Genomic DNA, 21,466 nt, shown 5'->3' with positions numbered 1-21,466 from the left:
GCCACTTTTTTACTGTTTGATGATGTGTGTACATGGACAGATCATGTTCTTAGATGAAAGAGTAAGATTTTCTTTCCTGTCCAGTAAGGAAAATGACCAAATATACCCCCCTGGTGTTTAAAAAAAAAAAAGTTTAAATGGATTAGTTTAACAACTTTTTTATAAAAAAGAAAATCAGAATCACACTTTTAAATTTCCTTCATCAGTAGTTACTTTTAGAAGCTTTTAACAAATTCTGTGTCTATTATTTTGGGAGCAGTTGCCTATAAATATGGAATTAGTCAAATTTAAGAAAACAGTTCTAAATGTTGCTCTGAACAAAGACAAGAATGAATGTATTATTTACCTGTTTTAACTTGACCATAGAGATTTTGAAGATTTTGAAATATTTAAAGAAAAAATATAACTTACATGTGTACCTAACAATATAATTGGTATATATTTATTGATATTTAGTTTCATGTTTTCATAGTTTTTTTTTTTTTTTGCGGTACGCGGGCCTCTCACTGTTGTGGCCAGGCCGACTCTCAACCACTGCGCCACCAGGGAAGCCCCATCGTTTTTTTCTGGAAGAAGAGCATTGATTCTTAGCTACTGGAAAGTAATCAGTGTGTGAGGGTTACTGATATTGTTTCAGGTATGAAATCTGGCATTGGAAAGAATGACTTTGGATAAATTCACATTCCAATGATTGTTCTTTGTTCCTGTGAAAAAGTACATGGAACTGAGTTAGAAGGTTTGCGTTCAGAAATTAAATTTTCGAATAAAACTATTTTAAAACTGTGATCGTTCATTATAGTGGATATGAGAGCTAGGATTAGGAAAGCAAGCGTTGTTGATACAGATAAAATACTGTCCTACTGCTCTCTACAAAGGGAAGCCCTTTTCAAGAGGTGTGTTCTTGAACATCTGAAACAAAACCACAGACAGGTGCTCCACATGCAGACACACCTAAGTTCTAGAAACTGGTCTGAGCTCAGTCAGCCTTAGAGCCCAGTTCCCCAAACCCCTACTTCTATTCTTCCTTGCAATTTTCTATTGCAGTGTCCTCGTAGTAAATGTTGTACTGTAGTTAATCGTAGCTACCTAAATATATGCACTCTACAAGGCCATTGGCTGTTGCCATGAAAATTAACTAAGTGTTGATGAAAGGCTTTGTAAGAAATTTGTGAAATATATTTTTCTTTGTTCTTCTTACTCTCACCTTTCATACCTATTTAGTGCCCTTTGCTAATAACAGTGATAGAAACTACAATTTGTGTACTTTATGTGTGCCAGTTATATATTAATCTTAGTTAATCCTCCAAACAATCCTGTGGTTTTTAGATGGGGAAACTGAAGCTGGGTAGGATGCAGTACCCTCTCAAGCAAACATACCTCATAAGTAGCGAAGCTAAGATGCAACTCCAGGAGTGTCTAGGCTCTTCACCACATTGGGGTACTCCTGGATCTTCTAGGCTGAGCGCCGTACCTCTTCTCCTGCCCTGCCCTGCAGATCCTGGGCTGCTTGTAATCCTGGACTTGCACAGTTATTGCAGTTACAACAAAAAGCTCTTTACCTATGTCATCAGTTTTTAACCAGTCACATTTTATGTTTATTCCTTTCTTTGATACAGTTTAAAGTTGAAATTTTATTTTTTGATGGGAGGTGGAGGAAGAACCTTAATATCTAGGAGATCAGCTTCTGGGCATTGTTGGTCAGGTAACTCAAAGCTCATGAACATCCATTTGTGAGTTCCAGCATTTCTATTGGGATTTTAAAATTATATCTGAGCTAAGGTTTTCCTTCTTTGGACTTTTTCCCACTGTGGGCTTCTCCAATATTAAAGTAATGGAAGCTTCCATAGTTTTCCTTTTCTATGGCTGTACCTTGGTATCTCAGACACTTTTGTGACTAGTCACTTGCTTTGATCCTTGTACAAAGTCACATTTCTTCACTGAGATTTCTTTCTACCTTGAAAAACAGTTGTACGTGTCGGTTGGGACATACATGATGGCAGTTGTAAAAGCAGAATCAAAACAAAGGAACAAGGAAATGGGGGGAAATGCAGTACTATAGCATAGCATGCTTTGAAGTAATAAAATAGGGTGTAGTTGTGACCAAAGTTGGGATCAGAAGTAGAATGGGCAGTTGGGGACTAGAAATAAAATTGTACATTTGGGAGGAGAAGGATTTAGAAGGGAGATGATAGAACTCTAAATTAATTAAAAGCATTTCCATAAAAGGTTTCTTAGGGTGGTATTGTAATCATTCTTGTTTTGTCTATGTTTTGCTTTAGAATTTACAGTCTTGCTTTAGGATTAATCTGTACCTTTCTTAAAATGGTTAATGTCACAACTTTTCATGCTTGTAATAACTCATTTTGGGACAGTTGAAAGTGGCAATGTGAAGAAAGTAACCTTTAAGGCTCTTTTGAGTCATGTAAGTGATATCTTGGAGTTGGCTATCTCCAGAAGGAGATGCACGTAATTAACTCTTCGATGGGGAATCAAGAAGATGTTTAGAATGGAAAATGACCTTAAAGTTAATCAAATATTGCTCTCTTACAGCGATTGCTATTTTAATAAGAAAACTAAATCCCACTAGCTACCCTAGGAACACATAAATAGCTTTGCCACTTTTCTCTTTTACTTCCTTGAATGTGTGCCCTATCTCCACATCTGGATTATAAATTCTTTGAAAGGCAGCCATTCATGGGTTTTATATTATTATGGCATTCACGGTTTCTAGTACAGGACATTATGGGCTTTGAATAAATGTGTTGATTGAATGAATTTCCCATGGTTTTTCAGGGTTTTTTGTTGTGAATCTTCCTGGGTTTTCACATATATTGCAAATTCTATTTCCCCCTATTTATTACTTCTTTTGAAGTCATCTTTCCTGCTTCTAACATCTTCCCACACTAAACTTTACTCTTTATTTCTTATTGCTTTGATTTGGCTTCTGTCACTTCATAATATGACTAAAGTCTGCTCTCATCTTTAAAGTCTTTTCTTTTTCCAACTTTTAATTGTGACAATTTTCAAAATTCAAAAAAGTTGAAAGAATAGTATAATGATCACCTGTATATCCACCTAGACCCTTAGAGCCAACAGTTGTTTATGTTTTCTTCTATTTGTTTTATCTGTGTGTATATTTATATTTTTTAGGGACGAATGTCATGTTTGTAACATACTTTTGACCTTCATGAAACCACATAAACTCACTAGCAGTCTCATTTCCTTTCTTCTTTCTTGTTTTTAACATTTGTCCTACTGTCATATTACGAGGATCTCGTAATATTATTCTTATAATACTTATAATATTTTTGAAATTTTCCTCTTTCACTATAAGGGTCAATATTTAAAATAGAGTGTTGTAGATGTAGCATATTTACAAATACGTTGTAAATTGTTCTATTCTGTATTAAATTTATCAGTTTAAATTTACAGTTCTTAGCATGTTTTAAATGAGATAAATATTAAATTTTCAAATTCGCACAGTTTAAAAAAGGAAGAATGAATGAAAGTGCTACAGAAATAGCCAAAATGAACTGAATATCCAAGGTGTGTTTTGATTAGTTCACCAAGCGACAGAAAAAGGTCCACAATTTAGTGGTGATTTCTATGATGGACCAACTTTCCTGTAAAAGTAAGTGTGGAAAAGTGTCAGAAGAGACTAGAAGGAAGAAAAGTGGAGGACTGAGAGCAGCAAAAATTAAAAGTGGTAGCAGCAGTTGAGTTTACTCACTTTTTTGAGCCAGCAGTCCAGTTTTTGAACTTATTTGTCTTAAAGTAGAGCAAGTAATCCCTAGCTCATAAGGTTACTATGAGAATTGTGCTTGATGATTATTGTCTTCCCCTTCCCTAGACTGATAGCCAAGAAGGGAGTAATGAAGAGGCATAAACAGTAGATCAGAAGCCACTGTCCTTAGTGTCCTTTAATGGGAGGGAGGAAGGAGGGCCTCTCACAGAAACCCTCAAGGTTATCCTTATACTAATACGTATTTGGATTGAGGAAGGTCCAGCTTCTCTAAAATAATAGGTAATAATAGCTATCTTTATCTAGCTTATAGTTAAACATTTAACTTACAGTTATTGTGTGCCAACTATAAACCAGCTTCTATATCATTTCTGTTTATTACGTCATTTATTCCTCACATTCAAAATTACTTGCCCATAAGCACATATTTATTAGCAATAGACCTAGGTTTGAAATGAACCCAGCAGTCTGACTCTGTTCTCCCTCCAAACTGAAATTGTGTTCTCTGTTTATATGCTGTGTGTGTTAAAATTAGTTTTGTTTTTAGGTCAAAGATATGTGAGAAGAATTGTTTTTGAATTTTGCTGTCAATATTTTGGAAATTTTTGTGGACAGACCTTGATAATTGTAGACATCCTTATAAATCACACAGGAAGGCTGAAACATGCTTCTTCAGTGACGTTAACATTTTTGTTACTAGGAGTAGAATTTGAAGCTACTTCACCAGATCAGGAAAAGTTGATAGATACGGTAAATTTAATGGGGAGTTGATAGTAGACAAAATGCCAAGTGTGAGAAGGATAAAAACTAATAATGTACAAATAAGAAAATAGGGAGGAAGGGTGTGTGGGTCTTTGGGCTGTAGACTGAAATGGAATAAGTGTGGTGATAATCAGTTTAAATGATACTAAATTATATAATCAGAAGACTAGCATGGTGTCTAAAAGAGAAATTTTCCTGGCTTCTAGAGTTTGCTTCAGAGACTTAAAGTAGACTTAGAGGGAGCCAATGAATTTGATGTCTAAAGTTTTGACAAGATTGTTTTTTAAAAAGGTTAAATTGGAATTTCAAGTGGTGTGGGTTAGCTTAAGGAGGTAGGGAATAAACCATGGGGAATAGTAAAAATGGAGACAGACTTCCAGAAGTCCCTGAGGCTAATTTGGATCTTAAATTTAGCAAAAAGAATGAATGTGAAATGTTTTAATTAGCTAGTAGTATTAAACTCTTGTATCAACATAATATAAAGCCACTGGGAATATACTTCCAGAAGCTCTCTTAAAGTTATATGAGAGAACAAAAGGTAGTAAATTAATTTGGTCATGGACAAGTTAAAGTATATTTGAAGAAAAAGTTAACAATTATATACTTGAGGTGATGAACTTTAAACTATCAGTTACAGAACATTGGAAAGAGATGAAGAGTGTCATTGAAGAATTTATGCTTTTGGCCAAAAAGGCTAATGAAAAGTAACAATGTCATTCTATACATATATGAAGCTTTGATGTCTATACCTTGAATTCTGCCTGTAATTCTCAGTGCTATACCTTTTAAGAAAGATGTGAGAGTAGGGCAAGGTCCCGAGAAAAGCAGCTGGCATGATCAAGGAGATAGATGATTCAAAAGATTAAGACCTTTCCCTTTTGAAAGATTAAGACTCAAAGGAGAGATGAGAGAAGTCAGAAAATGAGAATACGGTTTTCCTTCAATCTTACAATCCTATAGCTAAGAGATGTACCATGAAACTTCAGAGAGAACATCATAGGCTAAGCAAAAATTCTTGCCTCATCCATTGGGTAGAAATGGAAGAAACTTTTACCCTAAATTTATATGCTCTTCAACAGTGTCCTAAAAATGTTTTTAAAATGGCATCAAATCTCTGAACCTTTTGCCCTGTTTTGGGTTTCCTAAGATATGAATTTAAAGAACATTGAAAAATACCTAGTAAACAGAGCTCAAGGATGAACTAGGAGTCCAGTCCAGCTTGCTGTCTGTTTTGTAGGGTCCTCAATCTAAGAACTGTGTTTACATTTTTAAGTGATTAGAAAAAAATTAGAAGAAGAAGAATATTTAGGGATGAGTGAAAATTACATGAAAATCAAATTTCAATCCCCATAAATAGTTTTATTGGGCTACAGCTGGGCTCATTCACTTATGTAATGTTTGTGGCTGCTTTTGTACTACAATGGCAGAGACTGCTTGTCCAGCAAAGCCTAAAATATTTACTCTCTGGCCCTTTAAGAAAAAAATTTGCCAACCTCTGGGATAGACTAACATTCGAGTTATTTTTCCAAGTAAAGGGAAGATTGCAATTACTAGAGTAAAATATTAAGTATATGAAGAGGGTTTATAAAGGGTACTAAGCAGCATTTTGTTCTTTTCCATTACTGTGCTGTCCCATATAGAAGCCATTAGATGCCTGTGACTATTTTTTTAAAATAAATTTATTTATTTTATTTATTTATTTTTGGCTGCATTGGGTCTTCGTTGCTGCGTGTGGGCTTTCTCTGGTTGTGGTGAGCAGGGGCTACTCTTCCTTGTGGTGTGTGGGCTTCTCACTGCGGTGGCTTCCCTTGTTGCAGACCACAGGCTCTAGGCTTGCAGGCTTCAGTAGTTGTGGCTCGTGGGCTGCTCAGTAGTTTTGGCACACGGGCTTAGTTGCTCCGTGGCAAGTGGGATCTTCCCGGAGCAGGGCTCGAACCCGTGTCCCCTGCATTGGCAGGCGGATTCTTAACCACTGCGCCACCAGGGAAGTCCTCCTGTGAGTTTTTAAATGTAAAATTAAATAAAAAATTAAATTCAGATCTTCAGCCACACTGACCACGTTTCAAGTGACTAATGGCCCCGTGTGGCTAGTGGCTACTGTATTTGACAGAGCAGATAGAGTATTTTCATTGCTTGAAGTTCTACTGGACATTGCTGCATAATAGTAAATACTTACATAGTACTTTGTGACAGGCACTGTTCTCGAGTCTTCTCAAAAACCAGTTGCAACAGGGATTATTATTACCTCCGTTCTACAAATGAGAAAACCAAGGCACAGGGAAGTGAAGAAACTTCCCCAAGATCACACAGCTAGTAAATGTCAGAGCCAGGATTTAAACCCAGGCAGCCTAGCTTCAGAGTCTGTGTTCTTAATCTCTTTGTACTGAGAGTAAGGAATATGCTTAATTGTGGCACAAGGGAGTTGGCTTATGTGGTGAAAATGTGGATCTGTGGATTTTGAGACTCAAAACATAGAAAGTTGTGTAGAGTATAATAGGTGCATTCCTCCCTAGAAAGAAATCTAAAGATGTGAACTGGATTAGCTTTTTAGGAACTTTCAGTCTTCATTAAGATACATTAAATAGGGCTTCCATGGTGGCGCAGTGGTTGAGAGTCTGCCTGCCGATGCAGGGGACACGGGTTCGTGCCCTGGTCCAGGGGGATCCCACATGCCGCGGAGCGGCTGGGCCCGTGAGCCATGGCCGCTGAGCCTGCGCATCCGGAGCCTGTGCTCCGCAACAGGAGAGGCCACAACAGTGAGAGGCCCACGTACCGCAAAAAAAAAAAAAAAAAAGATACATTAAATAGAGCGCTTGGATTCTGGTATATCTTCATAGCAGTGTTGACCCCTTATAATTAGTGAAAATTATTTTGGCAGAGTAAGCTATCAACGGGGAATTTTGCCTTCACAACAGTTATATAAGTTTGTGATAATTACTCAAGCATTCTGTAAACTTAAATATCATGTCCCATTATCTTCTTAGCCAGAAAGACCAGTGATATAGTCTTCAATATTTTGTACAAGGAGACACAGTTAAACTTTTTTTTGTGTTTGAGACAGTGTTACCATTGAGTTGTCATTTTATTTCAGTACGGTTTTAGGGGTTTTATGTGTGTTTTCAGTACCGTGTACAAAGGCTAATGTCTTCCATTGTATATCATGAATATTGGATGGGCATTTTAGTGGATGAGCAGTGTAGTTTAGGCATTCCCTATTCTGAATATCATTAAATTTATTTGGTTTCCTTTATTTAACAAATACATAGCACTTCATGTATTAGGCACTGTTTGACATACTTTATAAATGTTAACTCATTTAATCCTCATACCTCTGTGAGGTAGTTACTGTTATCCCCATTTTGCAGATAAAGAAACTGAAGCACCCATGAGGAAACTGAGATGCTAAATAATTTGACCCAGTATAAGTGGTAAAGCTGGGATTTGAACCCAGGCAAACTGGCCCCAGAGGTCTTCTTTTGCCCACTGTGTTTTGCTGTTTTTCAAATGACAGTGTATTAATTAGTTTTTGTACATTGAACATTTTGTCTCACCTTTGGGGTGTTAACAGGTATAGAAGACTGCTGACAGCACTAGTAAATGAGATCAAAATGGCAAATGTGGCTTTATGCTCTTCCAGGTAGCCTCAGATCAGAGTCCAGAGGCAGCCATAGTGATCTAACCCTGTAAAATACAGGTAAACAGCTCCTATTTAATTGTTTTTGGTTAGTACCAAAAATACTTCAGGGCACAGGTTACTTACTGACATTTTCAACTGAAGAATTTTGTATTGAGTAGCAATGAGCCCCTATTGGGAGAGTGGGTACCTGGGTACAAGTTCCTTTGGAACTTCAAATATACCTTGAAGAAATCCTGGGAGCTTCAGTAGGAAGGTGTGGCTTTGAGTTAGCCCATATTTCCTAGGAAGTTGATACAGCTTTTCTCCCTCTCCACTGTTGTTGAACTTGATTTGGTCTTTATGAATTTATTCTCTGTTACTACCTTTGTAGTTAAGCATTCTCAAATTGATCAAAGCAGTCCTCCAGAATTAAACCATGTTGTCATTGTCTGTCTCCTGTCTGCTTAAGAGCATGAGATTGTGTTTCTAGTACAATTGATCTAGAAATTTCTTACCTACCTGGCAACATTTCTTTTTTTTTTTAATGGTCCCATGGTGTTTAATAGCTAATTTACTATCAACAGGCATACTACAATATGTTTCTAGTCTTTTAATGAACAAGTCTGCAGTATACATTGTTATACATGATCTCTTGTGCACACATGATTTTATTCCTAGGAGATAAGTTCTCATAAGTAGGATTGCTGGGTGGAAGAATGCATGTATTTTGCTTTCCAAAAGACTGTAACCACTTCACATTTCAAAGAGCCACAGGTGTTATAGCTCTTGAAAACTTTTAGCCAAAGTTTAGTGGTCTCATATTGAATTTAATCGCAGATGTGTCTCAAATTCATATCTCCAGATTTTTTTTCTGAATGCCATGACTGTTTATCCTTCTACACTTAGGTATCTCAAAGGCACTTCAAACAAAACATGTCTAAAGACAAACTCACGATCTCTCCCCTCAAACCTAATCCTCTTCCAATGTCCCTTTTGTTTCTCGTCAAAATCAGAAAATTAAAGCATCTCTCTTCTTTAAACTTAGGGCATGTGTTATCTTTACTCTCACATAAAACCAATCAGTCCTATCAAATTTATTTTCAAAATATTTCTTGGATGCATCCATTTCTCTTTTTCTCGTTGACAGCATTCCTTGAATGCTGTGAGAATGTTTTGTGTTTTTTTTTAATTAATTTATTTATTTTTGGCTGCATTGGGTCTTCGTTGCTGCGCACGGGCTTTCTCTACTTGGGGCGAGCAGGGGCTACTCTTTGTTGCTGTGTGCAGGCTTCTCATTGCGGTGACTTCTCTTGCTGCGGAGCACGGGCTCTAGGCATTCGGGCTTCAGTAGTTGTGGCTTGCGGGCTCTAGACCGCAGGCTCAGTAGTTGTGGCGCACAGTCTTAGTTGCTCCACGATGTGTGGGATCTTCCTGGCAGGGCTCGAACCTGTGTCCCCTGCATTGGCAGGCGGATTCTTAACCACTGCGCCACCAGGGAAGCCCCGAGAATGTTTTTTTAAAACTGTTTAAAAATAAAAATTATCTTTGTGCTGCAGAATGAAATACTGAATTTGAAAACCAGATTTTTAAAAACAATCTATATTGATGTAGTGAGTGATACCTTATTTAATTTAAATACTTACTTAATTTTTTAGAAATTTTTAGAACTTAAAGCATTTGGAAACTGTTGGAGACATTTGCAACTGAAAATTATTTTATTGTAATTTAAATGCATATAAATCTACTCAGTGAATGGATTTATAAGTAATTCTTTAAAGTGAGTTGGATATCATAAAATTTCTCATTTCAAAAGTCAAATTCCTTTTTAATTCTAGGCGTGACCTAAGTTTTGGTCTCTAGTTGTTTATATTCTAATTCTGTGTTTCTTCATTTTCAGGCTGAAATAGAACTATTTGTGAACAGGCTTGACTCAGTGGAATCTGTTCTTCCTTATGAATATACAGCGTAAGTTTTTCAGCTTGGTTTTTTTTGAAATTTTATGACTCATCAGAATTTTGTACATTTAGAACTTTACTTTCTCCACAGTTATGGATAAATTCATATGCATTTAAAAAATGTACAGGGCCTGAAAACATTTCTAAAAGGGGTATTGTTTATTTCTAAGGTAGGGTTAAAATGTGAAATGTGATCTGTTGATGTCACTTTGCAGTGCAACAGAAGCACCAACGAAAACAATGAATTCCTTTTTTTTACCTGACTGGACAAATAGCCATTTTGTTTTAATTTTTTTGATTATAAAAAAACCCACATAGTTTTCAACAAAATCCATATGTCCCACATAATCAATCTCCAGAAATAACTGCTTTGTTGTCTGCCCCCTGCATTTTTTCCCTGCTTATTCTAACATACACAACCACATTTATACATTTTTTAAAAATTTATTTATTTTTGGCTGTGTTGGGTCTTCGTTGCTGTGTGCGGACTTTCTCTAGTTGTGGCGAGCGGGGGCTACTCTTCGTTGTGGTGCGTGGGGTTCTCATTTCAGTGGCTTCTCTCATTGTGGAGCATGGGCTCTAGGCGCACGGGCTTCAGTAGTTGCAGCACGCGGGCTCAGTAGTTGTGGCTCATGAGCTTAGTTGCTCCGTGGCATGTGGGATCTTCCCAGACCAGGGATCGAACCCGTGTCCCCTGCATTGGCAGGCAGATTCTCAACCACTGTGCCACCGGAGAAGCCCCATTTTTGTTTTAAATGAAAGCAGGTTTATGTATTTTATTTGCACCTTGTTTTTCTCACTGAATCTATTTGGACATCTTTTCTATATTAATACACAGCTACCTCAGTCTTTTTAGTAGCTGTTTATTATCCCTTTGTAGAGATCGTATAGAGTCTGTGTATGATTTGTTTCACTAATTCTCTATTTATGAGCATTTCATTATTTCCATTTTTTGATATTATAAAAAATGCTGCATAAATATCCTTTGTTCATTTGAGCACTATATTCCATATTGGGTATAAAATATGTTCCTAAATTTTAGTTGGCTTCTAAATTTCTCTGGTATCTAAGAGTTTTGAAAGAAAATATGTTTATTTTAGTCAAACAAAAAGTTTGACTATCCTACAAGAATCCATGTGCCTAAACATGTAAGAAGAGAATACAAATTTCATGAATGAATGGACCATAATTTATGTAACTTTGGATACTTTTTCTAGTTTTTGTTTTGTTAAATAAACAACTCTCTCTCCTTAAATCTTTGTGGCTATTCTTGGGAAAACTCAGTTAATCTCTTATATCCAGTAGATGGAGAATCTTCATTTGGGGACTTTCCAGCCCCAGTTTTTTTTTTTTTTTTTTGCGGTACGCGGGCCTCTCAGTGTTGTGGCCTCTCCCGTTGCGGAGCACAGGCTCCGGACGCGCAGGCTCAGCGGCCATGGCTCACGGGCCCAGCCGCTCCGCGGCATGTGGGATCCTCCCGGACCGGGGCACGAACCCGTGTCCCCTGCATCGGCAGGCGGACTCTCAACCACTGTGCCACCAGGGAAGCCCCAGCCCCAGTTTTTTTATCACCCAAGATTCATCTTCCTCTTAGGGATCTAACTAGTCTGTAGCCATCACTGTGCCGGTCTAGCTTTTCATGTTGGCCAGTATATTGGGATGAGACAGAAACCCATGTAGTTGACACATCTTCTTGAAATGTCATTAAGTAAATATTTGAATTAGAAGGATAACAAAAAGAGATGAGTTATGCAAAATTCCCTTGAAGACTAGGGTGTAAATAATTTTATCATTGAAATGAACAACAATAAATTATAATGTATCAAGTTTTTAAATTCTATAATTTACATCTTAATAAAAGTATTATTTAAAAATCAAAGCATTCTAAGGCATAATTTTCAGGTGTTTTTTTTTGTTGTGTTGGGGAGATGTGGTACATGGAACTTGGAGTAGGAATATATTTCTTATTCATCTACTAGAGTGATCAGTACCTAATCTGTCCTCTAGGTTGGCTAGGGGTTTGATATCTCATTGCTTCCTTTTATGCTTAAAAACTTAAATATTCTTGCCCGCAGGTTTGATTTTTGCCAAGCATCAGAAGGAAAACGCCCATCTGAAAATCTAGGTCAGGTGTTATTTGGGGAAAGAATTGAACCGTCACCATATAAGGTTTGTATTCAGTGTTATATAAAAGTTATTTAGTTGCATCTTTTTTCTTTTTTCTCCCCACCTTGTAGAAAAGCCTGTGATAACTTAGCTAAGAAGGAATTCATTTCTCTTTCGCATCCAGGAAAAATTTCTTAAAGTCACAGTTTAGAAGTATCCCTCCCCTTCTCACGATACGTCATAAATAAGTTTGTTCAAAGGAACATTTCCAACAGTCAGTATTATATCAATAAATGATAAGGTGGTGGCCTAAAAGTACTCAGACTCCCTGCCTCACCTTACAGAGGGACCTGGAACCCAGCTTTCAGTTATGAAGAGTTGTCCCAGTAACTTCATTTGGGAACAGAATCCCTAGAATTTCCGTATTAGCAGATAAAGCACTACTTCAGCTTTCCCATTGGGTTTTGGGGAAGCTAACCTTTCTGTTTTGATCGTGGAAGTATATTTGGTACATCTTTGATACATTTTTAGGACATCAGTTGAACCAAGCTAAGCACAATATAAGATATTCTCTTCAATATATGTACTTCATCATCCAAAATTATTCTGCCTTTTAAATCTGTTATCTTTTAAGCCTGTTATCCTTCTGAATTTCACAGTCCCCTGTTCATTTTATATCTGCTCTCCTGCTGCACAAAGAATAATGTATCTCTCTCTTTTAGAAAAATTAAACTAGTTTGTAATAATAATGTATCACCGTATACAAAACTAAATGATACAGACTATAAAAAGAAAAGGAAGTTTCTCTCCCCCCGCCGCCCTGTTCCACATCACAGTTTCTTGTTAATCTTTCCTGAAATTTTCCATGTACTTACAAGCATATATAAACAGAATTAAATGTGTGTGTTTATGTTTTAAAATATTATTCTGCACTGTGCATTTTTCTTTAACTCTCTGTGGGTATCTGTCCATGTGGGCATACTCATTTCAGTGACTGTAACCTGACCCCAGCCTAACAGCTCCCTCTCTTGGTGTCACACCCGTCTCTTCTGTGACCCCATGATTAGCTGCCTTGCCTGCTTTCTCACTAAGCACCACCGTCTGTCTCCCTTGGCCCTTACTACGTTGAGCATCTGTCCAGCAAATCCCCAAAAAGCCTCGGTTAGTCCCATTAACCCTCTTACTCCAGCACCGTATCTACACCGTGAAGCACTGGGGGAAGACATAATTGTACACCTTTAATTCACTACTGGTTCATAGTTTTCAACCGTAAGTATGTCCTCTTAAAATGTTTTAATTTGAGATTTTCTACCGTAAAGATGCCAGAGTTTGTTTTTTTTTTTAATTTTCAAAGACAGCAGATTTGAAGACCTAATGAGATGAAGTCACTGGGAAAGAAGGAACTCAAAATATATGGACATGGGTGGTATTGAGTAGGGCAGGCATATTAATTGTATAATATTTCCCTGATGTGATATTTTAAAAGATTACTTTGGAAATTGTTGCATTCTTTTTATAGCAGAGGGTGATTTTCAGCATATTTATTAAATTGTATAACTACCTTAAAATACTCCTTTGGTATCTCAGTCCCATCTTTCTGTTTATTTATGCCTTGATCTTAAGAAATGATGGAAGGCGGGAAGAGCATCAGTAACACCTTCAGTGAACTTGAGGGACAACAGGAGCCTCCAACAGTAAACAGAAAAATATGCAAATCCATAGAGAAGTTTTGTCCCTTTGGTGTAGACTTTAAAGGTAAATTACTTCTTTAGTAGGATTCTACTCAGGGTTCATTTATTTTTATGTAAAGATTATGCCTTGCTTATGCAAAAGACCCTTCTTTTAGGACTAGTGCTTTTTTTTTTTTTTTTTTTGGCTGCGTTGGATCTTTGTTGCTGTGCGCAGGCCTTCTCTAGTTGAGGTGAGCGGGGACTGCTCTTCCTTGCGGTGCGTGGGCTTCTCTTGTTGTGGAGCATGGGCTCTAGGCATGCAGGCTTCAGTAGTTGTAGCTAACGGGCTTAGTTGTTCCGCGGCATGTGGGATCTTCCCGGACCAGGGCTCGAACCCGTGTCCCCTGCATTGGCAGGCGGATTCTTAACCACTGCGCCACCAGGGAAGCCCAGGCCTAGTGCTTTTCATATTTAATTTTGTCCTAGGAGTTGAGGTAAAATAGAAGAACAGAAGGAGTGTTTTAAAATGGAGAAAGAATGCACCTAACATTTTCCCGGAGTTTTCTAGAATTTTTTAGGATCAAGATTTGTGCTAAAACAAGTTCTTTAAGCCCCAAGCTTAAAGAGACAGAGCAAGCATTTCTTAAGATCAAGGCATAGGTTAACAGAAACATGGGACCAAGATATCAGATTTTTTCCCCAAGGCAACCATAAATGTATTGACGTATTTTTCAGCATTGATTTCAGTATTTGAAATCATTGATTGATTCTTTATCCTTTCTTTTCAAAGAATTTTGCCTTCGTTTAGATCTGCAGTAAAAATAATGGTAGCAACCAGCAACAAAACAAAACCCCAAATCTGCTTTGCCATTTTATCGATGACTTTTGTTGAGGTCAGGAAAAAAACTCTGCAAGATATCGTGTGCATTATGTGAAGCTGGAGCCACCTATCACAGGATCATAAAATCTCAAGTCTAACCACTCATATTCACTCATGCAGTCAGTTAACACAACTGCTGAATGTCTTTCACGTGCCTGGCACTGTGGTAGTTGTGGGGTACAGCAGTGAACCAAAAAAGTCTCTGTCCTCGTGGACTTGTATTCTGATGGGGAGAAGGAAACAAAACGAATTACTGAAACACATGGTGTGTCAGTTGCTGATGAAAGAACTATTGAAGATAAATCAGGGATGGTGGATGGAGAATTTTCAATTTTAAATAGGCCAGAGAAAGTCTTACGTGAGAGGTGAGCAAAACACTTGAAGCAAGTAAGGGAATGAGCCATGTGAATTCGTGGGGAGAGGGGAGGATGTGGTGAAGGACGCAGCAAAAGCAAAGGTTCTGAGATGTCGCTCACCCAGTGTATTCAAGGTACAGAGAAAAATTGGTGCGACTCAAGCAGGTGAGCAAGACAGAGAATAGTGGGAAATGAGGGCAAAGGAGTAATAGGACCACATCATGTAGCCCACTCATAGGCCATTGTAAAGACTTTGACCTGTACATCTGGGCAAGATGGTTAGCATTGAAGGGTTTTGGGTAGGGTTAGATTTTAACAGGATCACCAGGACTGTTGTAGAGAGAATGGACCGTGGGAGAGTGAGAAGCCAGGAGGCAAGTTAGGAGTCTCTCACTATCAGTCATGAAAATATGCATGACTTGATGGTGACTCAGATCATTGGGGTAAGGGTGGGAGTTGTGAAGCGGTCAGCATCTCAGAAACTGGCTGTGTTTTGAAGTTGGGACCAGCAGTTTGCCGAGAGGTGGGATGTGGGGTGTGGAGTTTCTGTTTTCTAAGATAGGAAAGTCTGGGGGAAGAGCAGGTTTGGAGGGAATGGGGAAGAGTTTGTTTTGACATGACATGAGATGTTTGGTAGGCATACAAGTAGGGATGTTGAGTTAACAGTTGAAGATACGTGTCTGCGGTTTGGAGGAGGGGTTCAGCCTAGATACGTGTATTTGAGAATCATTAGTGTATAGTTGGTATTTGAAGCCAGGAATTGATCAGCTCCCCAAGGGAGTGGGTAAAAATAGTGAAGAGAAGAATTCCAAGGACCGGGCCTTGAGGCAGTTGGTATTAATGGGTCAGGAAGATGGAGGAGGAGTCAGCAAAGACTTCGTCATAGGGCTGTTAGGAGGGTTACATGAGGTAATAAGCGTTTATTATGATGGATAAGTGTCGTCTTTAGCGTTGCTGTTTTCCTTCACAATTGAACACACCGTTGACTTGCCTGAGTCCAGTGAGCGTCGGACTGCGGTGTAAGATTTGCTACTTTTGTGGTAACTAATAATGTCTCTTCTCTGCTTTAAGTTTGACACATCCCTCTGATTCCTTAGTATGTATACGTTTGTTTTTTTCATTTCCCGGTCTTTTAGATGGAACCTATAAGGTTCATATAAGATTTAAACTATTAAATATTTACATAAATATTGCTGTATTCACAGAAATAGCAACGCCTTGAGAACGAAACTATTGGCTGACAGGTGGCAGCAGTGAACTACACTTGAAACATTGGTTTGTCAGATGATGTACAATAACTGGTTTAGGGATTTTAATAAATAATGTATAAAAGAATGGACTACTCTGAAGTGAAACATATGCAAGTTGGGTTTTTTTTTTACTCCCTGTAATAAAGTTTGAATTTATTAAAAGGTGTATTGGACTATATATAGTTGCATTATGGAGTATATATAATTAGTTTAATAAATTATAGCCTTAAGAAAACTAGGAAATGGACTTTTTAAATTAAGGCATAAATAGGCCCTGGTAAAGTAAACCTACATTATATAATATGTTGTGAATAATATAATGTGTGTGTTTTCATGCTCATGAAATCAGTCCTAGACTCCAGAATTGGAGGACTCCTTAGTTTTTAAACTTTGGTTTAAAAAATTATCAATTTTTGTTTCAACTTTGTTATTACATAGCATCCTAAAAATTGACAATCTTTTCAAATGTGAGTAAAAAGAATCACATTTATTCTGATTCTAGACATCCAGATTTAACTTTTTCTTGTGTCATCACAGTCTGTGTTGTTCACTGCTGAACCTCCATCACCTGGTGCATAGGAGACACTTAACAAATATCCACTGAATGAATAATACATAGACATAAAACCTTACCTGTTTATTAATAGAAAGCCTTCAAATCCGGGACATTATTATGGAGATACTGATGTTGTTTTGTTCTACGTGTGGGTATTTTCCCCTCCTAGGACTCACTTATATTTAAGAGATGGGTTGGTTGAAATTATCAAAAATAAAAATAAAAACTGTTACTTGTTAAAAGAAAAATTGATGACTTAGTGTTTTAGAGAAACAGAATAAGATTGAAATTTAAATCTGCTTGATCTGTGGGGAATTTCTATATGTTTATTATCAATATTAATGCACTTAAGTAATTTAAGGAGACCAGTGCTTTTACTCTATTTATGTTACAGGCATGAAGGACCTGGATATTTTTTCTTAATTTGCTTTCCACTTTATTTTAATACAGTTTACATTTAATAAGGAGGAGACCTGTAAGCTTGTTTGTACAAAAACATACCATACAGAGAAAGCTGAAGACAAACAAAAGTTAGAATTCTTGAAAAAAAGCATGTTACTGAATTATCAACATCACTGGTAAGACGTGGAGATTTGGGATTTTGGGCTTTTTCCTTTTCAAGAAGAAACCTCTGTTTCATTGAATGTGTAAATACTTCATTGATTCTATAAAAATAGCAAATAAATTTATTTCCTTTTCTTGTTATTAGTAATATGAAGTAGTGACTTTTATTTGCCAGAGGATTACTAAGGTTGACAGCTTAAAGTATCATCATTTTCTGCACTTAGATTATTGTAATATCTGGTACTTGTTTAGGTACACAGACCTGTTTCCTAGAGCACTTCTTTTATTCATACATAGTTAAAAGGAGCATATTTATGCTTTGGGAAAGGACCTGGATCAGTCTTCTAGAAAAATACTGTTATTTTATACTTGCAGTCTGTGAAAAAGACCATAGGAAAACAAAATTTAACTTTCATTTGATATTTGAGAAATAGCATCTACTTCCAATAAAAATACTTGTAATTTGTGTAATCTGTTTTTTATTTTATAAACATGATGTAACATTAACAATGTTTTTACCAGTTTGCATCATAATCAAAAAGCATTAAAAAAAATTTTTTTTGCTTCCCCAGGAGTATTTACTTACTATACAATATTCAAACAGTATTAAAAAAGGGTCTCGAAAACCCAACTTTTTAAATATAACCAATTGTTATTCTTCCAGATAATTTTGCCAGCAAATGCCTGTATTCTCTGGTGGTCATGGTTTACATATGTTTTGCCTCTTCCAAAAAGTGTAAGGTGCTGGTGGTGGTGAACAGGAAGACTATCTTTGTAGACTTCCTCTTGAATGTTTGTCCTGTCACTATCTCAGACCTGTTTGCCCTCACTCAGGGAGGTGAGAACCATTGATTTCAGTTTGGACATGACCAGATCCTGTGGCTCAGTAGGATTGTTGGAACCTCTCATTCCCTCTTGCCTCCTTGGTTTCTCCCCATCCTCCCCTCCGTACACGTAGAACAAAAAAGTCCTAGAGAGGGACAACCCTGGGTCACATGCCCATTCATGAACGAGTCTGTGATTAGGGTGATTCACTCTGATTGGCTAGACCTGGGTAAAATACAACTGAACCACATAGAAATGAGTCTTCCATAGCAGGGCTCTGTTAGAAGGAAGGAAACGTACCTGTTACGCTTGCGTCAGCTTCTTTCTCATCTGACCCTCAGTGCTAACAGGAACTTGAAAGTCTCCTCCATGTCTTCATTTCTTTGGTTTCTGGTAAGCCAAGAGCTTTTTTCCTGTAAGCTACTGTGAGAATACTACTTAATTGCTGAGTTAATGTAACTCAGGATACATTTCTCATTCATCAGTAATTGAAAAGTTTCCCTTGGTGTTTTCTCTTTGCTTAAAATTGTTCTTTCCAGCCTTCAAAGTCATATTTAAGGCTCAGTCCTTATGAGCCTTAAGGCTCATTTTCACCCCTTCTACCTCCATTTACTCTGACAGCTGTCCATTTGTTGACTGAATGAAAGAATGACTCTTTAGGTCACTATGGGTGATTTTTGTTTATTTATTTATTTATTTTTGCTGTGTTACGTCTTCGTTTCTGTGCGAGGGCTTTCTCTAGTTGTAGCAAGCAGGGGCCGCTCTTCATTGCGGTGCACGGGCCTCTCACTATCGCGGCCTCTTTTGTTGTGGAGCACAGGCTCCAGACACGCAGGCTCAGTAGTTGTGGCTCACGGGCCTAGTTACTGCGCGGCATGTGGGAACTTCCCAGACCAGGGCTCGAACCCGTGTCCCCTGCATTAGCAGGCAGATTCTCAACCACTGCGCCACCAGGGAAGCCCACTATGGGTGATTTTTAGCTTTCTCTTCTACCCTCTGTTCTTAGAATCCTGTTTAGAGTCTTCCTCTTAAAGATAATAGAAGCACCTCTTCTTCAGTAGATTCCTGACAATAAAGTACTTAGAAATATTTTTAACTTATTTATGATGCAATTAACATAGGTGCTGTTTTGATCCCAAGATGCTTAATAACAAGAAGAATAATTTAAAATAGTTGCAAACTTAAACAATTCTGCCTAAAAAAATAAACTGGAACAATGCTGGTGGATAGTGATTTTTGTAGTTGAATCAGAAAAGTTTATGATTTCAGGTCTGAATCCATTAACAAAAAATCTAAGCCATATCACAGATATACAGTCTGGTAATTCTAGGCAATGGGCTTTAGTCCTTAAATCAGTTCATTACACATTTAGAAAATATTTGATTCATATTGATGCATTTATGTGAACCATTAGTTGAGTATATTTCTGTCCTTGGCTAACTTCAGACATTTTTACTATGTAATTTGACTTTAAGCATAGATAGCAGAGTTGACAGAGATAAAATAGCAGGAACCCTTAGAAATATGAAAGATTATACGAAGTGTTTTCTACTACCCTCAACTTCTTTAATCCTGCTCCCCAGAGGTAGCACTATTATTTCTCCTGTATGTTTCCAGATTTTTTTTTTAAAATAAATTTATTTATTTATTTTTGGCTGTGTTGGGTCTTTGTTGCTGTGCATAAGCTTTCTTTACTTGTGGTGATTGGGGGCTACTCTTCGTTGCGGTGCGCAGGCTTCTCATTGTCGTGGCTTCTCGTTGTGAAGCACAGGCTCTAGGCGCGCAGGCTTCAGTAGTTGTGGCATGTGGGCTCAGTAGTTGTGGCTTGAGGGCTCTAGAGCTCAGGCTCAGTAGTTGTAGCACACGGGCTTAGTTGCTCCGCGGCATGTGGGATCTTCCCAGGCCAGGGCTCGAACCCATGTCCCTTGCATTGGCAGGCAGATTCTTAACCACTGTGCCACCAGGGAAGCCCTGTTTCCAGATGTCTATGCACATGTAGGTATATAAAAGAGCATGTACCGGGCTTCCCTGGTGGCGCAGTGGTTGAGAGTCCGCCTGCCGATACAGGGGACACGGGTTCGTGCCCCGGTCCGGGAAGATCCCACATGCCGCCAAGCGGCTGGGCCCGTGGGCCATGGCCGCTGAGCCTGTGCGTCTGGAGCCTGTGCTCCGCAACGGGAGAGGCCACAACAGTGAGAGGCCCGCGTACCGCAAAAAAAAAAAGAGTATGTACCTTTTAAAATAACAATGGAATTATTGTACACATTATTCTGAAATTGATCACTTTGTTTAAGAAAATATGGGCATTTTTCTATGTAAAGCACATCTATAGATCTATATCTACTTCATTCTTTTTGTAATTGTATACCATTCCATCACATGAATGAACTGTAGTTCTTCCCCCATAGCACTTTAACCACACTACCTTCTGAACTAGTAAAATTACTGATTATTAGTTAGTGCACCAACTCATTGTTCTCATTATAGAGAACAGTCAGTTAATTAACAGTAGTTAATTTTTATATCTAAATTGATGAATATTTTTAATTCTTATTTGGGACTTTAGAATGTAATTTGAGGATCTTCTTGGCTTACTCTGTCAATAATGTTAAGCTACTTCTTGATTCTTGAGACTGACTGATTTTTTTTTTATATAAATTTATTTGCTTATTGATTTTTGGCTGCTTTGGGTCTTGATTGCTGCACACAGGCTTTCTCTAGTTGCGGCAAGCAGGAGCTACCCTTCGCTGCAGTGCGCAGGCTTCCCATTGCAGTGGCTTCTTTCTTGTTGCTGAGCATGGGCTCTAGGTACATGGGCTTCAGTAGTTGTGGCTCACGGGCTTAGTTGCTCCGCGGCGTGTGGGATCTTCCCGGACCAGGGCTCGAACCTGTGTCCCCTGCATTGACAGGCAGATTCTTAACCATTGCACCACCAGGGAAGTCCCCTGACTAATGTTTTGATACCAGCAGCAGACACTTGAATTCCCTCTACTCTACAAGTTTTGTGATTATACTTTTTGCCTAAGTTTCCATGTCTTTGTGACATTTTATTTATAAAAGTGTAATTTATTTAACTAGTTATCAAAGTACTTAAAATTTTTTAGTACCATAAAACCACCAGACTCTGGCTTATTGGACAGAGAGGGGTCTTTGAAGATATTTTAGTCTAGTGAGTGCCAATCTT

General features: G+C 37.9%; 1 protein-coding gene across 1 annotated transcript in view; it reads left to right on the top strand.

The window, feature by feature from the left end:
• Window positions 1-21,466, top strand: part of TM9SF2 (transmembrane 9 superfamily member 2) — a 57,377-nt gene that overhangs the window by 3,684 nt on the left and 32,227 nt on the right. The window contains exons 2-4 of the mRNA XM_029210168.1: window positions 10,018-10,085; window positions 12,151-12,244; window positions 17,344-17,471. Coding sequence (XP_029066001.1) covers window positions 10,018-10,085; window positions 12,151-12,244; window positions 17,344-17,471 — 290 coding nt within the window. The remainder of the gene's footprint in view (window positions 1-10,017; window positions 10,086-12,150; window positions 12,245-17,343; window positions 17,472-21,466) is intronic.

Source organism: Monodon monoceros, unplaced genomic scaffold, assembly GCF_005190385.1.
Source record: "Monodon monoceros isolate NGI ecotype Baffin Bay Population unplaced genomic scaffold, NGI_Narwhal_1 Super_Scaffold_8, whole genome shotgun sequence".
Classification (NCBI taxonomy): domain Eukaryota; kingdom Metazoa; phylum Chordata; class Mammalia; order Artiodactyla; family Monodontidae; genus Monodon; species Monodon monoceros.
This window is presented reverse-complemented; position numbering and strand designations above follow the sequence as displayed.